We start from the raw sequence: 23,976 nt of genomic DNA on the forward strand, positions 1-23,976 counted from the left end.
TAAAAAATCAAAATTGCTGGCTCTTGTTGTTATATAAATGTTAGTGACTATTATTGCTATTTATGGGGACTACCTGTCACTCAGCAATTCTTAGAGCAGGTAGTTATTTGAGTCCTGTATAATGGAGTGTCACAGGAGAAACGGGGATATAAGAGTCAGTGGATACTGCTGAGGAATAGACAATATAGCTGGGAAGGCAGGAACTCAGGAAAGAAAATCATGATGTGTTGAGGTCATGATGCGTTAGGTTATTCTAACAAGACTGGGAGTGAGTATAATTACCCTGTTTTTAGATTAGAAACCGAGGCTCAGAGAGGGTGACGTGCTTAAGGTCACCCAGCATGTCTCCAAAGCACTTAGCTCAGTGTTTGTGGAAACTCAGTGGCCAATGTGTCATCTGCACATCTGTCTGGACCGCCCTGGGGCATCTCCAGCACTTGTGTGTACCTGGGCACACTCCATGCACATGGGCACAGGGCGGTGGGCTTTGGGTGTGTGAGTTTCTCACAACTCTGGGGATCCTGGTGGAGAGGTCCATGCTGAGGAGCACTAGGGTCTGGGAGTTCTTTACCCCTGGGGTCCGGGGTCTGGGCTGAGGAGGCCTTTGTCCTGTGACTGGAAGAAGAAGCTTTTGTGTGGGTGTCAGGCATGACGTGGGGCAGGCCCAGCTGGCACACAACAGGGGCAAGGTGAGGCCTGGGAGGGTGAAGAATGAGGATGCACTGTGCTAGTGGGGGCACCTGCATTGGCCAACATCTGTCTGTGCCGGCGCACACATGTGTACACACGGACACACACAGGCACACAAGTACACACACACATCTCTCATAGCCTCTTGCTCCCCCAGGCATGCTGACAACCCCTGCTCACACTGGCTGAGTCACTCTGCATGTCAAGGGCCCTCCCATTTCCCCAGCCTGACTGGTGTCATTCAAGCTCTTAATGTGGCAATGACTGGGCTGTGTCCATCTTGCTCACCAGACATCCACAGAGACCCATCCAGGGCCAGTACAGAGTGAGCACTCAGATTTGTGTAAAAAATAAATTCACAGCACAGCACAGTGGCTCACGCCTGTAATCTCAGCACTGCAGAGGCTGAGGTGGGCAGCCATTTGAGTTTGGGCAAACCACTTCACTTCTCTGAGCTTTATCTTTTTTAACATTTTTTTTTTTTTTTTTTGAGACAGAGTTCCATTCTGTCACCCAGGCTGGAGTGCAATGGTGTGATCTCGGCTCACTGCAACCTCCACCTCCTGGATTCAAGTGATTCTCTTGCCTCAGCCTCCTGAGTAGCTGGGATTACAGGTGTGAGCCACCACACCCAGCTAATTTTTGTATTATTTTTAGTAGAGACAAGGTTTTACTATGTTGGCCAGGCTGGCCTCCTGACCTCAGGTGATCCGCCTGCCTCAGCCTCCCAAACTGCTGGGATTACAGGCGTGAGCCACGGCGCCTGGCTGCTTTATCTTTCCTTACCTAGAGTAGGTGCTCAGTAAATGTAGCTGCTAAAAAATTCAGGAGCAGAGTGAGTGCAAATGCAGTGCGTCAGTGTCTGCAGACCTCCTCACCATCATTTACATGCCCATTGGTGTGTACATGAATGCATGTTGGTGTGCATCCAGGCATGTAATGTGCTATTCAAGAACTTGGGTGGGTCCCTCAATTTGCATTTCACTGCATGTGTCTGTGAAGTCTTCAGAGCCGATTGTTTTTCTCAACAAATGCACATCATTCCTGGTGTGGTGTTGTGGAGGATTTTCTGAGCAATTGTCATAGACAGGAATTGGTGTGTATCTGAATAGACACGTGTGTGCTTGCCTGTGTCTGTGTGGACCTGTGTGAGGGGTTATGAGTATGACCTCCAACCTGATTAGTTCATTTGTAGAATCTGTGGGGTCATTTCTGCATCCGGGGTATTCTGGACCTGGATTACTTGGGTTCAAATTTCAACTCCACTAGCTATGCCATCTCAGACAGGATGCTTAAACACTCAGTACTGTTTGCTTTTCTGTGAATTGGAGATAATGGTAACCACCTTATGGTGGTATGAGGACTGCAAGACCTAATGTATGTGATGGACTGAGTACAGAGCCTAGCATGGACAAGCGCTTGTCTCTCACTGCCCCCGTGCCTGCCCCTGTGATAAGATATTACTTTGTTCTTCTATTACAGTGCTTACCCAGGTATATTGCCATTTGCTGTCCACAGGACTGTCCTTTCCACTAGACTGTGAGTCCCTGGAGGACAGGACCCTGCCTGAGCCCTCCATCATTATAGATTACGTATTGCCTGCTAGTTCTGAACCTCCATCTTCTCTCTTTCATATAACAGCTGGCATTTAGGGCCCATGTCTACGTGCCAGGTCCTGTGTTAAGTGCATTAAGTCTTCAAACAATCTCAAGGGATTGGTGTCCTTGTTGTTCCCATTTTGGAGACAAAAAGACCCCTGACATTCAGAGAGGTTAAGAAATTGCCCAGGTTCACACAGTGGCTTGAACACTGGCAGACAGATTCACTCTCAGCCTGCACTAGATATAAGCTGTGGGAGGAGACTGTGGGGGCAGGAATGTTGCTGAACAGAAAGAATGCCTGCCTTCTGGACTGCCCCAGCAGGCTCTCTCTCACTCCACCCCCATTAATCCCTCCCCCATCTGTATGACTGTCACTGTTTTTGGCCGGATGCAGTGGCACACGCCTGTAATCCCAGCACTTTGGGAGACCTAGGCGGGCGGATCACCTGAGGTCAGGAGTTCGAGACTAACCATGACCAACATGGAGAAGCCCTGTGTCTACTAAAAATACAAAATTAGCCGGGGGGCATGGTGGTGCATGCCTGTAATCCCAGATACTCCGGAGGCTGAGGCAGGAGAATCGTTTGAACCTAGGAGGCGGAAATTGCGGTGAGCCAAGATTGCACATTGCACTCCAGCCTGGGTAACAAGAGTGAAACTCTGTCTTAGGAAAAAAAAAAAAAAATCACTGTTTGTCTCTCTTACCCTGGGGCATCTCAGCCCCCTGCCCTGGCACAGTGTTCCCAGGGACGAGGCAGTGGCCCCAGGTCACTCCCTCTTTGGTCCAGTTGTGGGTGAGTTAGAGAGACGTCTCTGAGCTAACCTAGTCCCCTGGGTCAGTAGGGATGGGGAGGGCATGCCGGACTCAGCAGGAGGGAGGGGGCCTCCAGGGTGGTGTGGGGGTTGGTTGCTCAGAATCTTGGATAGAAGAGGGGTGAAGTAGAAGGTGGACCTCACCGGTCAGCCTCCTCTCCTTCCCAGATCTTCCCACCTCAGAGAGGAGAGGGAATGGTCCTTTCTTAGGTCCTTTTTGGGGTGTGTTAAACCAGATCCCTGTTACTCCATCTTGACCACAGTAATTTTTTTTTTTTTTTTTTTTTTTTGAGACGGTGTCTCACTCTGTTGCCCAGGCTGGAGTGCAGTGGCACAATCTCAGCTCACTGCAAGCTCTGCCTCCTGGGTTCAAGAGATTTTCCTGCCTCAGCTACTCGAGTAGCTGGAATTACAGGTGACTGCCACCATGTCCGGCTAATTTTTGCATTTTTAGTAGAGACAGGGTTTCACCATGTTGACCAGGCTGGTCTCGAACTCCTGACCTCAAGTAATCTGCCCTTCTCAGCCTCCCAAAGTGTTGGAATTACAGGCGTGAGCCACCGCGCCTGGCCAGCAATTGTTATTTTTTGCTCTCTATTTTGAAGTAATTGTAGATTTATTGAAGAGTTACATGGACAGCACAGGGGTATCCTTCAGCCATGTCTCCTTAGTCTCCTCCAACCTGAGAATGTTTCTTGTCCTTTTGTGACCTGGACACCTTTGAAGAGTGCTGGTCAGATCTTTCGTAGAATGGGTCTTCTCATGATTAGGCTGAAGTTACAGATTTGGGGAAAGAGTACCACCCAGGCGAAGTGCCCTTCTCACCACATCATTTCAGAGGCTGTGATATCAACAAGACTTTTGACTAGCGGTGCCAGCCTTCATTTGGTTAAGGAGGTGTCTGACAGATTTTTCCACTGTGAAGTCACTGTTTTTGCTTTTCCACATTCTACTCGTTAGAAGCAAGTTGCTGAGTCCAGCCCACACTCAAGAGGAGAAAAATTAAACTCCATTTCCTAGATGGCAGAGCATCAAAGAACTTGTATGCATATGTTAAAACTGCCATACTAATTAATACATATTTGGAGGTAGATACTTTGAGTCTGTGCAAATATCTTGTTTCAAGCCTGGTGGGGTAGTATGTACCTGTAGTAGCAGCTACTGGGGAGCATGAGGTGGGAGGATCCCATTGAGCCCAGGAGTTCCAGACCAGCCTGGACAATGTAGTAAGATCCTGTTTCTAGGAAAAAAACCTTGCTTCTCCTTAAAGTTTCACCCATTAATTTTACTGTTCATTGCTATATGTTGCCTGCAGCAATTATTATTCTGGTGTTCTAATGATGATTTTCAATTTCTCTCAATCCTTCTACATTTACTAATTGGAATTCTTCTGTAAGAAGACTTGTCGGCCGGGCGCGGTGGCTCACGCCTGTAATCCCAGCACTTTGGGAGGCCAAGGTGGGCAGATCACAAGGTCAGGAGATCGAGACCACGGTGAAACCCCGTCTCTACTAAAAATACAAAAAATTAGCCGGGCGCGGTGGCGGGCGCCTGTAGTCCCAGCTACTCAGGAGGCTGAGGCAGGAGAATGGCGTAAACCCAGGAGGCGGAGCTTGCAGTGAGCCAAGATCGCGCCACTGCACTCCAGCCTGGGCGACAGAGCGAGACTCCGTCTCAAAAAAAAAAAAAAAAAAGAAGACTTGTCCTGGCCAGGTATGGTGGCTCACGCCTGTAATCCCAGCACTTTGGGAGGCCGAGGCAGGTGGATCACCTGAGGTTGGGAGTTCGAGACCAGCCTGACCAACATGGAGAAACCCCGTCTCTACTAAAAATACAAAATTAGCCAGGCATGGTGGTGCATGCCTATAATCTCAGCTACTCGAGAGGCTGAGGCAGGAGAATTGCTTGAACCCAGGAGATGGAGGTTGCGGTGAGCTGAGATCGTGCCATTGCACTCTAGCCTGGGCAACAAGAGTGAAACTCTGTCTCCAAAAAAAAAAAAGAAGTGTCCTTTCCCCCCAATTTTTTTTTTTTTTTTTTTTAAAACAGAGATAGGGTTTTGCTTTGTTACTCAGTATGCAGGCTAAAGTGCAGTGGTGTGATCCTCCTGCCTCAGCCTCCCAAATATTAATAGCTGAGACTACAGGCATGTGCCACCATGCCCAGCTAATTTTTAATTTTTTGTAGAGATGGGGCCTTGCTATGTTGCCCTATGTTGCCCAGGCTGGTCTTGATCTCCTGGCCTGAAGTGATCCTCCTGCCTTGGCCTCCCAAAGCACTGGGATGACAGGCGTGAGCCTCTGCACTCAGCCTTACCGTATTTTATTAATTAGTCCCCTACCGTGAGCATTTATGCTGTTTCTAAATGTTTTCATTACAAATAATACTATAGTGTTCCAACATGTAGAGTTGAACCTAGAGATCCACCTGCATAAGAGGGAGAAATCAAAGGGCATGTGTATTTTCTATTTTGATATTGTCAAACTGCCTGCACCATTTATTCCCCGTGTTAGCTTCCCTTTATTTTTTTGAGACAGTCTCGCTCTGTCCCCCAAGCTGGAGTGCAATGGCGCGATCTCGGCCCACTGCAACCTCCACCTCCTGAGTTCAAGTGATTGTCATGCCTCAGTCTCTCGAGTAGCTGGGATTACAGGCATATGCCACCATGCCTGGGTAATTTTTGTACTTTTAGTAGAGATAGGGTTTCACCATATTGCCCAGACTGGTCTCCAACTCCTGACCTCAGGTGATCTGCCCACGTTGGCCTCCCAAAGTGCTGGGATTACAGGTGTGAGCCACTCCACCTGGCCGGCATGGTTGCATTTTTTTGTTTTTTTGAGATGGAGTTTCTCTCTTGTTGCCCAGGCTGGAGTGCAGTGGTGTGATCTCAGCTCACCACAATCTCCGCCTCCCGTGTTCAAGTGATTCTCCTGCCTCAGCCTCCTGAGTAGCTGGGATTACAGGCATGTGCCACCATGCCCGGGTAATTTTGTATTTTTAGTGGAGATGGGGTTTCTCCATGTTGGTCAGGCTGGTCTCCATGCCCGACCTCAGGTGATTCACCTGCCTCAGCCTCCCAAAGTGTTGGGATTACAGGCTTGAGCCACCGTGCCTGGCCTGGTTGCAATTCTAAATAGGCTGCTCAGGGATGGCCTCACTGAGAAGGTGGTGTTTGAGCAATGACTTGAAGGAATTGCCCATGTGGTCAACTGGGGAGGAGCACCCCAGCAGAGGGAACAGCGAGGCAAAGGCCCTGAGTCAAGATCCTGGCTGGAGAGGACGCAGGAACCTGGAGAGCGATGGGAGTTGGGGTTACAGAGGAAGGTGCGGGGGGAGTGGAAATCAGCAAATTGTGTAAGGCCTTGGAGGCCACAGGGAGGGTTTTGGCTACTCTGAGTAAGGTGGGAGTCATGGGAAGGTTTGGAGTGGAGGAGGAACATGATCTAACTTATGTTCTAACAAGATCTGTCTGGCTGCTGTGTAGCAATTAGACGTGGGGAGTCAAGGCTTGGGGTAGGGTGGGGTCTAAACCTCAGAAGCCAGGAGACCAGGGGGAAGCTGGTGCAATGATCCAGATGGGAGGCGATGGTGGCTCAGACCATAGAGTCAGCCATGGGGATGTCGAAATGTAGTTGGGTAGAAGATATATTTCCAAGGTTGAGTTGACAGCACTTGCTGATGGAATGGATTCAGGGTGTGAGGAAAGAGAGGAAGTTTTGGCTGGAGCAGCCAGAAGGATGGGGCCGCTACTCTCTAACATGTGGGCAGCATAGTAGAGGCAGGTTTGGTTGGGGAGGGGTAATAAAGAGAACAGTTTGAGATAGCTGAGTTTAAATTCAACATACAGGTGAATGCAGATGGAAACGCAAGCCTGGAGTTTAGGAAAAACTAGGTTTGAGAATAATAGCCGCCACCTCAGAGGTTGTTGTCTTGGTTAAATGAATTCCTGAATTCTGTAAGGCACTAAGAACAAGGCCCAGCCTCTGGTGAGTGCCAGAAGGGGTTAATTACTCTTCCAGGCCTGGAAAAGATCTCATGTTTGGCCTCAGCCCCCTCTCCCACACCCTGGCCCTCACATTCCTTTCAGAACTAGGGGAAGTGAGTTCTCAAGGTGGCTGAGAAATCTCCTTCCCACCCAAAGACAGGAGCTCCGCACTCAGGCAATAGGCCAATCAGGCTAAGCATTTTTTTTTTTTTTGAGACAGAGTTTCACTCTGTCACCCAGGCTGGAGTGCAATGGTGTGATCTCGACTCACTGCAACCTCTGCCACCCGGGTTCAAGCGATTCTCCTGCCTCAGTCTCCTGAGTAGCTGGGATTACAGTCGTGCACCACCACGTCCAACTAATTGTAACTACTAAGAAGTAGTTACAGGGTTTTACCATTTTGGCCTGTCTGGTCTTGAACTCCTGACCTCAGATGATCCACCCACCTTGGCCTCCTAAAGTGCTGGGATTACAGGCATGAGCCACCTCGCCTGGCCCAGCCACCACTCCCTGCCCTTGGCTGAGCATTTAAATCCACTGCAGGACTTGGGTGGAGCTGGAGGCCATGATCCTAAGTGAAGTAACTCAGGAACAGAAATCCAGATATAGTAGGTTCTCACTTATATAAGTGGAAGCTAAGCTATGAGGATGCATAGGCATACGGAGTGATATAACGAACTTTGGGGACTGAGTCCGGGGAGGTTGGGAGGGGATGAGGGATAAAAGACTGCCTATTGGGTGCAGTGTACACTGCTCCGGTGATGGGTGCACTAAAATCTCAGAATCACTATGGAACTCATTCATGTAACCAAAACCCACTTGGGCCCCAAAGGCTACTGAAATAAAAAGAATTAAAAATAAAAATAAAAAGTAAATCCACCATGGGGAAGCCTTAGGCAAAGGACTCACCTCTCTGATCATCAGTTACCACATCTGTAAAATGAAGACAATAAGGCCGGGTACGGTGGCTCACCCTGTAATCCCAGCACTTTGGGAGGCTGAGGCAGGCGGATCATTTGAGGTCAGGAGTTCCAGACCAGCCTGGCCAACATGCTGAAACCCCGTCTCCACCAAAAATACAAAAATTAGCCAGGCGTGGTGGCGCGTGCCTGTAATCCCAGCTACTTGGGAGGCTGAAGCAGGAGAATCGCTTGAATCCGGGAGGTGGAGGTTGCAGTGAGCGGAGATCACTCCGCTGCATTCCAGCCTGAGCGACGGCGCGAGACATCTCAAAAATAAATAAATAAATAAATAAATAAATAAATAAATAAATAAGGCCGGGCGCGGTGGCTCACACCTGGTATCCCAGCACTTTGGGAGGCCGAGGTGGGTGGATCACGAGGTCAGGAGATTGAGACCATCCTGGCTAACACAGTGAAAACCCGTCTCTACTAAAAAAAAAAAAAAAGAAGAAGAAGAAGAAGACCAGTTCTTTTCTCAACAGGTTATTTTGAGGAGCAAATGAGGAGAAATAATGGGTCGTGCCCAGCACACAGTAGGTGCTCCTAAGAGTCTTTCTCCTCCCCACACCCCAGTGGCCAGGGAGAAAGGAAACAAAGTCAGTATCCATCCCAGCTGTTTATTGGAAGGGAAGGTGGGATGGAAGGGGTGCAGGATGAGGAGGGGGTGTGAGGCACAAGGACAGTAGGGCGTGCCCTGGTGGGGGCGGCCTGAGGATCCCCCAGGAGGCCTTCAGGCTGGTGGAGACTGAAGGTAAGTTAGGGAGGGGAGTGGGCTAGAGCCTTGAGTACTGCTCTCCAGCCGTTTCGGAGCTCCCTCTAGTGGTACAGAAGAGAGATGACGCCTCCGGCTGGCTGGTGCCTCTGAGAGGGCACATTTATTATCAGGGTCACGGCCAAGGCTTGTGGGCTTGGTTTCTAGGTAGGTGGACTTTGAGGGGCAAAGACAACCCACGATTCCTGCCCCCTATCCCCGGCTCTTAGAGACCATTTAAATCCATATCCAAAGAATATCCAGAGCCACCTGGGACCATCAGGCCTCTGGCTAGTCTTTCTGGGCCAAACCTGTCCTCCACCCTGAGGACACTCAGGGAACCAGGAAGGTGTGGGGCTGGCTCTGCCCCACCTGTAGCACAAGAGCTGGCCCAGGAGGAGGCTGAAGATGTGTTTCTAGTTCCTGCATGCTGCTTTGTTGTGTGACCTTGGACACTGTCACCTCCAGCCTCCTTCACCCACCTCACCTATCAACTGGGGCTAGTAATTGCCTATGGTGGGTGGGCTGGGGGGCTCTGATGCCAAAATGCAGGTAGAAGACACACTGTGAGAGGCATACATCTTCATACATCCTGCAGGGAAAGTCCAAGTGAGCATCTGGGACCCATTCGAGCTGAATGACCCCCACCCCTTCATCTGTGTCTATGGAGGGCAGTGCGTGTCCTCAGCCTGGCAAGAAGAGGAATCAGATCCAAAGCCCTCATGGCGGAGAGGCAGGAGCTGATGGTTTGAAAGGGCAGGGGGCTTGCCCAAGGTCATGCAGAGGAAGGAGTGGGGACGGGTTGAAGGAGATGTTTTCTGCCCCTGAGGGCCTTGGGAAGAGGGTGTGGGTAGGAAGTTTTGGGAAGACTTGAGGAAGGTTGGCATCTTGGAAGGGCTGGGGCCCCAACCTTGGGAAGGGAGCACTGGGATTTGAGCGCCAGACTTGACCTGGATTTGGGCTCTAAAAGGACCCTGCTAAAAGGGAGAAGTCGGGGAAACACTGAGAGGGGGTTGTAGTGAGAAGGGGGAAGGATCCAGGACCCACATCTGGCTCCTCCTTAGACCATGTGGGCAGCTCAGGAGTCCCTCTTGGGCTGGATAGTCTGCACAGAAGATTGCCCAAAGGGGCTGGCGGGTGGCGAGAACCATGGCTGGCCACTGGCATTGCGGAAGATGGGGGACAGCTGCTGCTCTGGCTCATCCCCGAAGACCTCCACGTGGCTGTCGGCTTCGGGGTCCAAGGGCTCTGCCTTGGTGTCCTGGCTCAGCCAGCCTGTCATGGCCCAGAAGAGGCAGACGGCGAGCAGAACTCCAGCCGCCACACAGAGCGCTGTGCCTGCCAGGCGACAGGTGCCCAGGGCCTGGTTGTAGTCGGCTGCCCGCTGATCCAACACCAGGAACTCACCCTCACCGATGCCCTCCAGCTTGGGGGGCACTGCATAGCCGGTAGTCAGAGCCGCCACACCCAGCAGCAGAAGCAGGGTCCCCGAGGACAGGCTGATCTGGGGAGAAGCAGACAGACCAGGAAGCAGGGTCAGCCCGGGGCCCCTGACCAAGGGATCTTCTTGGATCCTCACCAGACTTAAGGGTAACCACTCTATCCATCCTTAGGAGATTGGAATCACAGAGCACACTTGCTGGGGTCTAACTGAGAGGAGGCATAAACTATCATGTTCTATTTGGAATCTTGAGGCCTCTTAATTTCCTGCCCAGCTCCCACCCAGCAGTGGGTTTCTCCGGCCAACCCTGCATTTCCCTCCATCCCAGTTCATCTCCTTGTCCTTTCTACCTTCCCTGTCTCTACTGGGTTAACTCCTATGCACCATTAGATCTCATCTCAAACCTCACCTCCTCAGGGAGGAGATCCCTGGACTGAGTTGGGTCCCTTGCTTTACTCTGGGCAAACTCTGTGCCTATTCATTCTTCAATACACTTACCATTGTGCACACTTGGACATGTATTTTGGTTGCTATGTAAGTGATGTCTGCCTCTCCCGCAGTACTGAGAGCCCCATGAGAGCAGAGACTGTGCCTGTTTTGGCTCACTAGGAGTCTTCTGTGCCTAGCATGTGCTGGTACAGAGCAAAGGCTGAATAAATGTTTGCTGAAGGACTAAATAAACCACAGCTAAAAGAGTTCGTCAAGGACAGGGACTTCGTGTCTTAAATTCTGTGTTCCCAAGAGCCTAGCACAGTGCCTGGCAATAAGATGCTTAAAAATTTTAAGGCCGGGCGCGGTGGCTCAAGCCTGTAATCCCAGCACTTTGGGAGGCCGAGGCGGGTGGATCACGAGGTCAGGAGATCGAGACCATCCTGGCTAACACGGTGAAACCCCGTCTCTACTAAAAATACAAAAAACTAGCCGGGCGTGGTGGCGGGCGCCTGTAGTCCCAGCTACTCGGAGGCTGAGGCAGGAGAATGGCGTGAACCCGGGAGGCGGAGCTTGCAGTGAGCCGAGATCGCGCCACTGCACTCCAGCCTGGGCGACACAGCGAGACTCCGTCTCAAAAAAAAAAAAAAAAAAAAAAATTTTAAATACACACTAACCTTTCCTTGGAAGTCTTCCTTGATCATTTCCTCTCCTGGTGTTCTCTACAGACCTGACCTGAAGTTATGTAAGTTGGTCTCTCTGCACAGGTTGGCACCTTACCTCCTCACTAGAGTGAAGTCCTTTGAAAGCAGGAGGGACCCTCTGCCTCAGTCTCCCGAGAGTATTTAGCAAAGAGCTATGCCCATAGCAGGGACTCAGCTCATTGCCACCTCTGCACCTTGACCCATTGGTGCACCCTGGCCGACTAGTCTCCTTGGCTGTTACAGACATCAATTCTTCACATTTTTTTGCTGCCCTGGCAAGATACTCCAGTCTACCACTGGGAAACCACAGTAAGATTTAAGTGAGATGAATCTCACTTCCTACCAGTCAGCATAGTCCATCTCTTAACCATAGTAATTAGTTCAAGGCTGGCAAGTGACCCAATAAGAGCCAATGCAATGCTTGTCAGGACTTCTGGAAATGAAAAGCATTGTTTCTTATAAATGGCGTTTTAAATTTCTGGCTATCCTGAATCTTTTACCTCTCCATATAAACTATAGAGTCAGTTTGTTGATGTCCACAAAATAACTTGCTGGGGTTTTGATTGGCATTGCATTGAATCAAAGATCAGGTTGGGAAGAACTAACATCTTGACAATATTGACTATTCCAATCCATGGACATGAACTATTTCTCCATTTATTTAGTTATTTGATATCTTTTGAGTTTTGTAGTTCTTTTCATCAGATATTTTGTTAGATTTACACCTAAGTATTTCTCTCTTTTTTGGTGCTAAGGTAAATGGTAATATGTTTTTAATATCTTGCTATTTTGCTTTCTCTCTTCCTTTTTTCTCTCTTTTCTTTTCTTTTTTTTCCTTAACAGAGTCTCACTCTGTTGCCCAGGCTGGAGTGCAGTGGCACAATCATGGCTCACTGCAGCCTCTACCTCCTGGGCGCAAGCGATCCTCCTGGCTCAGCCTCTTGAGTAGTTGGCATCACAGGCCCGTGCCACCACATCCAGCTAACTTTTTATTTTTAGTAGAGATGAAGTCTCACTATGTTGCCCAGGCTGATCTTGAATTCCTGGGCTAAAGCAAACCTCCCGCCTCAGCCTCTCAAAGTGCTGGGATTATAGGTGTGAGCTAGTACCCCTGGCCATTTTTCTTTTTCTTTTTTGAGACAGAATTTCACTCTTGTTGCGCAGGCTGGAGTGCAATGGCATAAGCTCTGCTCACTGCAACCGCTGTCTCCCGGGTTCTAGTGATTCTCCTGCCTCAGCCTCCAGAGTAGCTGGGATTACAGGCGCCCATCACCACACCTAGCTAATTTTTGTATTTCTAGTACAGATGAGGTTTCACCATGTTGGCTAGGCTGGTCTCGAACTCCCGACCTCAGGTGATCCACCCGCCTTGGCCTCCCAAAGTGAGGGGATTATAGGCTATTTTCTTTTCTGAAGGAAATACCACATGACATGCTGACTTCCCTTAGATGGTGTGGAGTGAAGATCTGAGGGTCCACACAGTAGTGGCTATTTGGGGAACATGGGAGAGTCTGAAGCTAACAGGCTACCAGGGTGGGGGCACCATGAGGAGGCTGAAGACTAAGAAAACTTGCAAAGTCCGTGGTGTAAAGGGTTGAACTACTGGATCAAACTTTGCCTGAAAGTATGCAACCTTGGGTCTCTTCTAAAAAATGAGCAACATTTTCCCTTCTTCTTCTTCTTCTTCTTTTTTTTTTTTTTTGAGACAGAGTCTTGCTCTGTCACCCAGCTGGAGTGCAATGGTATGATCTTGGCTCACTGCAACCTCTGCCTCCTGGGTTCAAGTGATTCTCCTGCCTCAGCTTCCAAAGTAACTGGGATTACAGGCGCATGCCACCACACCCAGCTCATTTTTTTTTCTTTCTTTTTTTTTTTTAGAGGGAGTTTTGCTCTTTCGCCCAGGCTGGAGTGCAATGGCTAGATCTCAGCTCACTGCAACTTCTGCCTTCCGGTTTCAAGAGATTCTCCTGCCTCAGCCTCCCGAGTAGCTGGGATTACAGGCACCCGCCACCATGCCAGGCTAATTTTTGTATTTTTAGTAGAGATGGGGTTACACCAGGTTGGCCAGGTTGGTCTCGAACTCGTGACCTCGAGATCCGCCAGCCTCAGCCTCCCAAAGTGCTGGGATTACAGGCGTGAGCTACTGCACCCAGCCCATTTTTGTATTTTTAGTAGAGACAGGGTTTTGCTATGTTGACAGGGCTGCTGTTGAACTCTAGACCTCAGGTGATCTGCCCACCTCAGCCTCCCAAAGTACTGAGATTACAGGCATGAGCCACTGCACCTGTAATTATTTACATACAATAAGTATGTAAATAATTTGCATGTAAATACAAATACAATGAAGGCTCCCTTCATTATTTAAACCCATTTGAATTGGATTTTCTGTTGCTTAAATGTGCAAGACTCCTAACTACTACGCTATCTCTTCTTTTTTCTTTGGGCCTCAAATTCAGACTCATTTCCTCCATCAAGGCAGAGGAATCACAGGAGTTGCTCATCTGGCCTTACCTTCCAACACAGTGAGGGCCAGGGCCGGCGGGAGCACAGGACCAGAGGTCCCTCAGGGTCATCGCTGAGAGCAGTGCCTGCACAGTCCTCATAGAAGAGGTGCAGGTAGGAGCGGACCCCATACCACTTGCCATCCTCCACGTTGGGGCCGCGGCTACAGCTGCAGGAACGATTGCAGCTCGGCATCATGGATCCTTGTGGAGCAGGTAAGGTGCAGCTGACGGAGGGAGGGATTAGTGGGAGCTGCTCATGGTGACCTTCATAAGCCCCCCAAATCTTTATGCCCCACCCGCTTCTCCTCCCACTTGAGACACCCTACACTCATAGCACAGTCTGGCCTTTTGGAATCCCAGCCTGTCCTTCCCGAAGCACAACGCGAATGAGCCAATGCACTGAAGGGCTTAGCCCAGTGCCTGGCAACTGGAGGTGTCAATAAATGTACATGTTTACCCTGGAGGCCACCCAGTACCTGGGACTGTGGGCTCTGGAGCCTAACCACTTGGACTGGAGTCGTGGACACACTGCTTCCTGGATGTGTGACCTTAGACAAGTGCTTCCACCTTTCTGAGTCTCAGTTTCCTCATCTGTAAAACAGACCTAATAATCATACTTGTTTCATACAGTTATTGTGTCTGATGCTGAGAAATGGTAGCTGTTGTGATTAGTACTGTACTTTTTTTGTTATTACTTCCATCTTGAAATTTTTAGGCTCCACCTCTGGAGTGAGAGCGCCTCATCCTCCACTCTCCTTCAGACCCCCTTCTGGGGGGTAGTTGTCATGGCTGACACTTGGGCTGGAGTTCCCAAGCTTCAAGGCTATAAAATGTCCTCCCCAAGACTTCCCCGGAAAGCCTCCAGATTCCAATGAATTTTGACTCCCTAGGAAGTGAAAGTCAAGGGCCCTCAGGATTAGAGGCTCTTAGGCTTAAGGGCTGTTAGATTTCCAGAGAAATCTATCAAATAACCCCCTCCCCTCTTTTTTCCACAAAAGTAGACACAGATCTTGGGAATGGAAGGTACTTGTGTATCCATATACAGGTTTGGCCCAAACCAAAGCCAGGAGGCGCTGGGGGAGGACTGGGCTTCTACCCCAGTCTCCATAATGGCCCTCAGCCTTAATTAGCAGCATCCTACAAAATGAAACAATGTGCTTGTTTCAAAGGGTAAAATAAAGGTCCTGACAGTCCCTCTCACTTCCAATCAGATGTAGTCCTCAAATCCCTGCATAGAGAAACTCACCGAAACAGCACAGAGAAACACACAGACATGCTCACAAAGCACACAGAGACATACCCAGATAGGTACGACATACACACACACACACACACACACACACACCCCACACACACACGGTTGGAGGTTCTGCTTGGAGTCACACGGCACACAAGATTGCTGTCAAGAAAGCCTGTCCATAAATAGTGGCTTTACACCCTCCTCACTTACAATTCAGGAAAAGAAGAGCGGGGAAGAAAAGGAGGAAAAACAACAACAACAACAGCCATGACAGAGAAAGGGAAAAGGCAGACACTAAAAGCGACAGACCCTCGGAGGAGGAGGGCGAGAGGTCTGGAGAGGAGGGCTCACCGGAGGAGGTGGGCGGGGCGGGCTGTGAGGAGGGGTGCGGCCAGCGCTGATCCCGCCCCGGCGAGGCGCTGGGGAGGTCCGGGTGGGGAGAATAAATGGGGCCCGGGGGACGGTAGGAGCCTCAGTGCGGAGACCATTATTAAAGACCGCAGGTGAGGAGGTGTGGAGGGGGCTTCGGGACTGTTGGCCTGGGTCGACTCCTCCCCTCCAATTCACCGCTTCCCCTACTCCAAATAGATGTAATCACTCAGTCCTGCTGGTACTGGAGAAGGAAGGTGACCTTGACGGTGCCTCCCCCTCGGCCTGGCCCCTCCCCCTCGCGTTTTAGGGTTGCAGGGAGTAGGTCTAGCTGGCAGGGGGCGGGGCGCAGGTAACCGGGACGAGGGTTGCCATGGGAACAGCTAGGGAGGTGTCCCTAGCCGGGAGCCAGGAGGAGCTTGGTGGGAAGGGAGCGGGAAGAGGAGGGGGCTGCGTTGTCCGACTTGGGGAGACTGCGGCGGAGGGAGGAGGCGAGGGGTGGGAGGCCTAGGCAAAGGTGACAGGAGCCAGGGGCCGAAGATGGATGGAATCTGTTGCCTCAGCACGGCCTCATTCAGTTCTCCTTCCCAGACCCTCAGACTCGCCCACTACAGCGTCCAGCGCTGCCCAGGCGGGGGAGAAGGGCGTCCTCCAGAAGGGGGAGGAGTGGGGGGTGTTGGTCGGGGAAATCAGGCCATTTCCCCCCTCCCCTTCTCCACCTGCACCCGCACCACTCTTTCTGACAGGACCATCGATCCCCTGGTCCACACTAACTGCGTCCTTTTCCCTAGAGAGAAACTGAGGCAGAGACGGGTAGGAATGGGTTTTTGGTTTGAAGTGTTGGCGGGGGTAGGGTGTGTCCTTTCAAGTCTCTGCCCAGCCTATCAACCCTGAGGTGTCGAGGGGCGATGGAGCTGGTGCTACCTCTGCCCCCTGCTACTTCCCTGGGACCCCCACCTCCCAAACCCGGGGCTCAGGCGCAGCGGTCCTGTCCCAGGCGGGACACAGCCTGGGCTGAGGATGCAGGCAGAGCGCGGGGATTCTCCAGGGGATGGGGCTGGGGTCTGGCCGCGCGTGGAGCAGGGCTAAGCTCACCTCTCTGCTTGCAGTCTCCGCCGAGCAAGCGGGAGCCGGAGCGGGAGCCTAGCAAAAGCGGGTTCGGTTCGCGCCTGCGCCGCAGTTCGGGGCGGGGGTGACATGGGGGCGGGGGAGGGGGGCGCCGGCCCGTCTCAGGGACTGGTTCTGCAGATAGCGGCCCGCTGCAGCTCCCCCAGCTCCTGTCCCCTTCCAGAGTTCCCTTCTCGCTCTGACACCCCAGGTCCCTCACAGAGACCCCTCGGACTCCCTGGGTCCCAACCCCTCATGCAGTCCCTCAAACTCCTTACCGAAGCTCCCATTACTCCCGCAGTTCACCACCCCTCTCATGGAAGACCCATCCCCTCACTGAGCCTTCATCTCCTCGCTGTACCGTCAGTCCCTTCTCTAGGTCTCTATCCACTTTATGGAGCCCCCACCCCAGTATATAAACCGGCATCTCCTCGCTGAGCCCCGCCCTCTTCACAGGTTCCCATCTCTCTCTGGGCTCCTACCGGGAAGTCCCCTCCCACTTGCCTTGGGAGCCCCTAATCTCTCTGAAGTCCTCACTTCTCACTCAGTCCCCATCCTCTTTTCGTCCTCTTTTCCTGTTTGAGTCACTACCCCTCCCTGGTACAGGATCAGCCCTTGTACCTTGAGAAGGGAGTTTGGGTGGAGGACTAGGGGCTAGCCCCAGTTCTGCCCTGGGCAATGTGTGCCCACTGCCCATCTCCCTGGAGAGCCAGCCTGTGCCAGTCAGTTGCATCTACTTCACGCCCTGTCATGAGCTGTCAGCCTTGGTTTTGTCCCACATTTGCTGTGTGATCTTGGCAAAGTCATTGTGCCCCTCCAACCATCATCAGGCACCCTTGCACAAACATGCCTTCGTGTCTTGAGCATCCATTCTGTTTCTCCTTGTGCTAGGGGCTGGGGACACACAGATGAATGAGCTCTGCAAGATAGGGCCACATCTTCCTTTTTAGCTTTTTTTTTTTCTTTAAAAAAATTTTTTTTTAAATCTGTTGCCCAGGCTGGAGTGCAGTGGCATGATCACAGCTCACTGCAGCCTTGATATCCCAAGGCTCAGGTCATCCTCCCACCTCAGTCACCTGAGGAGTTGGGACTACAGGCTTGCACCACCATGCCCAGCTAATTTTTTGTATTTTTAGTAGAGACAGGGTTTCACCATGATGCCCAGGCTGGTCTTGAACTCCTGAGCTCAAGTGATCCACCTGCCTCAGCCTCCCGAAGTGCTGGGATTATAAGCATGAGACACCGCGTCTGGTCAAGGCCACATATTTCTTGTTCATGTTGTATCTGTGAGCCTCCCATAGTGCTTGGCATTGAGTAGGCAGCCCAGTAAATATTTACTGAACACAGTCTAATAATAGTAGCAAACATATTATGCTCATTATGTGCAAAGTGTTTAAGCGCTTTGTATGTTCTGTTTAATACTTATTCATTTAAGAGTGTGTGTGTGTGTGTGTGTGTGTGTGTGTGTGTGTGGTGGGAGGAACTCTTGCAGCTCAAAACTAAAGGCCCCAAATGGTGACAGGAGATGGCATTGGAGAGGCAGGCAGAAGTGAGACCTCGTGGGGCCTCATAAGCCAAGGTAAGGAGTTTGAGCTTCAACCCAAGGGTAGTGGGGAGCCATGGAAGAGTTATAAAGAGGGGTGGGGTGTGATCTGACTTTCATTCTGAAAAGACATCTGGCTGCTGTCAGGAGAACAGTATATTGAGCACAAGAGTGATAGCAAGAGATCAGTGAAGAGATCAGAGATGACAGCATCTTGGCCTGGTGCAGAGAAATGAAGAGATTCAAGAGATGTTAGACTGTAAAATGAACTACAGGAATAGCAACAGATTGGAGACAACCTGTGGTGGTTTTAAAATACAGCTACAAATTCTTTAGCATTCCTCTGTAGAGAGGTGGGATCCTTGTACCCTCTCTGAATCTTGGGTGAGCTGATGACTGCTTCAACCAATGGAGTATGGTGGAAGTAACGCTCTGATTTCCAAGACCAGGACATAAAACTACGCACAACTTCTGCTAGAACTCTAGCTTTTGGAGCCCTGAGGCACCATGCCTACCTAGGGCTCCATGTCTACCTAGAGGCTGCCATGCTGTGAGGATGCCAAGACCATCGGGAGAGGCCACATGAAGGCACCACAGTCCCAGCTAAGCTTAGCATTGAGTCATCCCAGTTCAAGCATAAGAGAAGTGAGTGAAGAAGAACCAGAAGAGGCAGGGCATGGTGGCTCACATCTGTAATCCCAGCATTTTGGGAGGCCAAGGCGGATGGATCACCTGAGTTCAGGAGTTCAAGACCAGCCTGGCCAATGTGGTGAAACCCCATCTCTACTAAAAATACAAAAATAGCCAGGCATGGTGGCATGCACCTGTCATCCCAGCTACTAGGGAGGGTGAGACAGGAGAATCGCTTGAACCCGGGAGGCAGAGATTGCAGTGAGCTGACATCGTGCCATTGCACTCCAGCCTGGGCAACAAGAGCAAAACTCCGTCTAAAAAAAGAAGAAGAAGAAGAATCAGATGATTCCAGTGGCCAGTCATTGAATCAGCTTCAGCCTTCAAATCTTCCTAGCTGAAGCCTCAAACATTGCAGAGTAGAAGCAAGCTGGCCCCATTGTGCCCTGCCTGAATTCCTGACACACAGAACTCACAAGGATAATCAAGTGGTTGTTGTGTTATATCACTAGGTTTGGGGGTTTTGTTCTGTGCTAATGGATAACTGGAACACAACTTAAATATCCATCAATGGAAGACAAGTTATATACATTATATCTCTGTGGAATACTATGCAGTCATTAAAAAGAAGAAATTAGTGCTGTAGTTATTTATATTAATCAAACTTCAAGAGAAGAAAAATGCAGTGTTCTGAAAAGTCTTGATAGTATGCCTCCATTTGAAATTCTCAGAAAGATGGCACATATAGAGAACTTCTGGGAAAATAGACAAGAAAGAGGTAACAGTAGATGCCTTGGGGGAGGGTAACTGATGGCAAGGGTGGGAATGAAGTTCACTTTTTTTTTTTTTTTTTGAGATGGAGTCTTGCTCTGTCACCGCGCTGGAGTGCAGTGGTGTGATCTCAGCTCACTACTAGTTCCGCCTCCCGGGTTCAAGCAATTCTCCTGCCTCAGCCTCCCGAGTAGCTGGGACTACAGGCACATACCACCACACCCAGCAAATTTTTTTGTATTTTTAGTACAGATGGGGTTTCACCATGTTGGCCAGGATGGTCTCTATCTTCTGACCTCATGATCCGCCTGCCTTAGTCTCCCAAAGTGCTGGGATTACAGGCATGAGCCACCGCACCTGGCCGAAATTCACTTTTTACTATACACCTCTATGTTAGTTATCTATTGATTTTGTAAAAATTTAGGTGAGAAATAATGAAGGATTGGAGTGGGCAGGAGAAATGGAAAGGAGGGTGCAGGTCTGAACAATGTCCATAAAGTTAAGTTGGCAGAACTTCTTGGTTACTAAGAAGTAAGGTAAGTGAGAGGGATAGAGAGAGAGAGAGAGAGAGAGAGAGAAAGAGAGAGAGAGAGAGAGAGGGGGGATAGAGGCCCAGTGTTCTGTTTATAGGTCAGGTGGGTGATGCTCGCATTAACAGAGATGTAAAATAGATGAGGGAAGGCCAAGCTGTGGAGAAGTTGATGCCCTTAGCTTTTGGCAGAGCTGAATGGCACTGTACAGGACACACTGGCCGAGAGTCAGGGGCAAGGTCTTGGCCTTAGATACAGCATAGAGAATTGTTGTCACTGCAAATGGCAGTTTTAAACTTGAACTGGCTTTAAGCAAAGGGAATATAAATGCTCACATAATTGAGAAGTCAAGGGACACTGGCTTCAGGCATGGCTGTATCCAGATGCTCAGGATCTTTCTCTTTGATTTCTTGGCTCTTCCCTCATCTGTGTTGGCTTCAGTGTCAGGCAGATTTTCCCTATATGGTGGCAAAATGGCCACAGACTTTACATTTAACTGCTGGGAAAAGAATCTCTCTCTCCCTATAGTCCCAGGAAAAGCCCTGATATTGATTCCCCTCAGCCCAGTTGGGTAATATGTCATTTACTGAACCCACTGGAGTATCTCTGATTGGCTGGTTACTTGCTCACCCTTTGGGTGGCTGGCAGTGGTTAACCCAGAGAAACCTCTTGGACTGACAGCCTGCTTGAAGAGGTTTCCTAAAGGGAAATTGAAATACTGTTACTGTAAGCAAGGGCAGTGGGACCAAGCGCGGTGGTTCATGCCTGTAATCCCAGCACTTTGGGAGGCAGAGGCAGGCGGATCACGAGGTCAGGAATTTGAGACCAGCCTTACCAACATGGTGAAACCCTGTCTCTACAAAAAATACAAAAATCAGCCAGGGGTGGTGATTTTACATGCGCCTGTAGTCCTAGCTACTCAGGAGGCTGAGGCAGGAGAATCACTTGAACCCGGGAGGCGGAGGTTGCAGTGAGCCAAGATCGTGCCACTGCACTCCAGCCTGGGTGATAGAGTGAGACGGTGTCTCAAAAAAAAAAAAAAAAAAAAAAAAGAAAAAGAAAAAAAAAAAAAGCAGTGGATGTAGACCTGGCAAGAACAATGACATTGAGATGAAGTGTGCTCAGGTCAGAGCTCCGAGGAAGCCCTCTGCTGCAGGCTGAATGTTTGTATCTCCCTCAAATTCATATGTTGAAGTCCCAAGGTGATGGTATTTGGAAGTGGGCCTTTGGGAGGGATTACAGCCCTGATAAGAGGAGACTTGAGAGCTTGCTTCTTCTCTTCTCTGTGCCATGTGGGGCTACAATAGGATGGCGGTTATATACACAAGTCAGGCCCTTGGCTGCCAGCAGAATGGAATTTGCCAGCACCTTGATCTTAGACTCTTCACCCTGCAGACCTGAGGAATAAATGTGTGTTGTCAAGCCACCCACTCCATGCTAAGCTGTTATAGTAGCCCAAGCAGATTAAGATGCCTGTTTGACTCTCTATGACTGCGTAACACACCACTCCAAAGACAATTATTTTATCATCTTTCACAGTTTCTGTGGGTCAGGAATTTGGGAAGGGCTCATCTGGGTGGTTCTGCCTTGGTGTCTCTTTTGTGATTACAGTGGAAGCCGGAGCAGTGGGGAGCTGGAGCAGCTGGGAGCTGGCCAAGCATCTCTCTCTTCATATAGCCTCAAAGCCTCTCCCTGTGGGCTCTCTGCGTGAGCAAGTTGGGCTTCCTCACAGCATGGCAGCTCAGAGTGTTGACACCTCTTACACTCTGTAGCTCAGGACTCCCATGAGTCAGGCCATATTGCCCTTATGACCCAGCCTCACAAGTCACCATAGAATCGTTTCTACTGTAGTCTGAGTCGCTAAGTTTGGCTCAGATTCAAGGGGAAGAAACAAAGACTCTGCCACTCAGTGGGAGGAGTCTTAAATAATTCATAGACATTGTTGGGCACCATGGCTCAAGTCTGTAATCCTAGCACTTTGGGAGGCCAAGACAGGAGGATTGCTTGAGCCCAGGAGCTCGAGACCAGCTTGGTCAACATAGGGAGACCCTATCTCTTCAAAAAACTTAAAAGTTAAAAATAATTAGCTGAGCATGGTGGCATGCGTCTGATCGCACCACTACACTCCAGCTCAGGCAACAAAGTGAGACTCTATCTCAAAAAATTATGGACATGTTTTAAAACTGCCATACTACATTTGAAGAGGTCAGAGGAGGAGAAAGAAGCACAGAAGCATCTAGAGAGATGGTGGGTGGTGGTGGCTGGGGGCAAGAATCTGGGATGTGTGTATGTGTGTGTTGGAGTGGGGGTGCATTGTGTCATAGAAACCAAAGAAACACATTTCCAAGAAGGGCCTGTTCAGCCTTGCCAAGTACATAAGAGACATATAGAAGGACAACAGGACTTAGATTTGGCAACAAGGAGGTCAGTGGGAATCTTGGCCAGAGAATTTAGGGTGTGATAGGGGAGGTAGCCAGATCGCAGTAGGTTGAGAGGTGATGTGGGAGGCAAAAAAGTGAGGAGGCAGGGGCACTTTGTGGAGTGGTTTGGAGAAGGGGTGTGTGTGTATGTGCACCTGTGTATGTGCATGTGTGTGTGTGTGTGAAGTGCAAAGAGCCCCACACCATCGACAGAAGGGGAGGGGCCCCTGATATCAGAGCAGGGGTGGATGAAATTCTGGGGCAGTGGGAAGAGATGAAGTCAAATATACAGGGGGATGGGCTGGCCCTGACTAGCAAAGGAGGGCCCCCGTATCCTCTGAGAGCCTGGGGAGGAGGGAAGGGGTCCACCAAGAACAGCCACAATGTAGTGTCTGTAAGTTGAACTCTGGAGTCCAGCAGATCTACACTTGAATCTTGGTTCCACCACTTACTGCTTACATAATTTGAACACTCTGTGCCTCAGTTTCCCTGACTGTAAAATGAAGATAATTTAAGTACTTGCCTCTCAGAGGATTTGAAAGAGTGAAATGAGATGTGCATATAAGACACTTATCCAAAGTACCTGGAACAAAATTAGAAGTCAGCAAATTATGATTATTGTTACTGTTATTCTTATATTAGTTTATAGGTGAGTAGGGTGGGAAGGTGAGAGACACGACACCTGATAAACTGTCTACTTTTGAGAAAAACAAAATGGATTATCTATTAAGAAATCGGAAAATTTGTCCAGGCATGGTGGCTCACACCTGTGATCCCAGCACTTTGGGAGGCCGAGGTGGGTGGATCACTTGGGGTCAGGAGTTTGAGACCAGCCTGGCCAACATGGTGAAACTCTGTTTCTACTAAAAATACAAAAATTAGCTGGACATGATGGTGCATGCCTGTAGTCCCAGCTACTCTTGAGGCTGAGGCAGGAGAATCACTTGAAGCAGAGGTTGCAGTGAGCCAAGATCATGCCACTGTACTCCAGCCTGGGTGACAGAGAGAGACTCTGTGGAAGGAAGGGAGGGAGGGAGGGAGGAAGGAAGGAAGGAGAAAATTTTAGGTCAGCAGAGGCTTAAAAAGCATGGTAAGGCAGATACAAAAGGCCACATGTGGTATGATTCAATTTATGTGAAATATTCAGAATTAGCAAATCCATAGAGTCAGAAAACAGATAAGTGGTTGCCAGGGTCTGGGGAAAGGGAGGAATGAGGAGTTCTTACTTAATGAGCTTCCTTTTTGGGTGATGAAATTATTTTGGGCCGGGCGCGGTGGCTCAAGCCTATAATCCCAGCACTTTGGGAGGGCGAGACGGGCGGATCACGAGGTCAGGAGATCGAGACCATCCTGGCTAACACGGTGAAACCCCGTCTCTACTAAAAAATACAAAAAAAAAAACTAGGCCGGGCGTGGTGGCTCAAGCCTGTAATCCCAGCACTTTGGGAGGCCGAGGCGGGCGGATCACAAGGTCAGGAGATCGAGA

At 50.0% G+C, this 23,976-nt stretch overlaps 1 protein-coding gene across 3 annotated transcripts; it reads right to left on the reverse strand.

Moving 5' to 3' along the window:
• Positions 1-8,648: 8,648 nt before the first annotated feature.
• NRSN2 (neurensin 2) lies at positions 8,649-16,643 on the reverse strand. Of its 3 annotated transcripts, none has more exons than XM_005568597.5 (4): positions 16,585-16,643; positions 14,357-14,471; positions 13,888-14,104; positions 8,649-10,306 (listed from the first exon to the last, which is right to left on the reverse strand). In XM_005568597.5, exons 3-4 carry the CDS (start codon positions 14,074-14,076, stop codon positions 9,881-9,883), a joined length of 615 nt encoding a protein of 204 aa, XP_005568654.3. In that variant the 5' UTR covers positions 14,077-14,104; positions 14,357-14,471; positions 16,585-16,643; the 3' UTR covers positions 8,649-9,880. The 3 variants fall into 3 exon arrangements, with proteins under 3 accessions (XP_005568654.3, XP_065379007.1, XP_045218628.2); XM_065522935.2 differs by lacking the exon at positions 16,585-16,643 and adding an exon at positions 15,472-15,790; XM_045362693.3 differs by lacking the exon at positions 14,357-14,471.
• Positions 16,644-23,976: the final 7,333 nt, after the last annotated feature.

Source organism: Macaca fascicularis, chromosome 10 (assembly GCF_037993035.2).
Source record: "Macaca fascicularis isolate 582-1 chromosome 10, T2T-MFA8v1.1".
Lineage (NCBI taxonomy): Eukaryota > Metazoa > Chordata > Mammalia > Primates > Cercopithecidae > Macaca > Macaca fascicularis.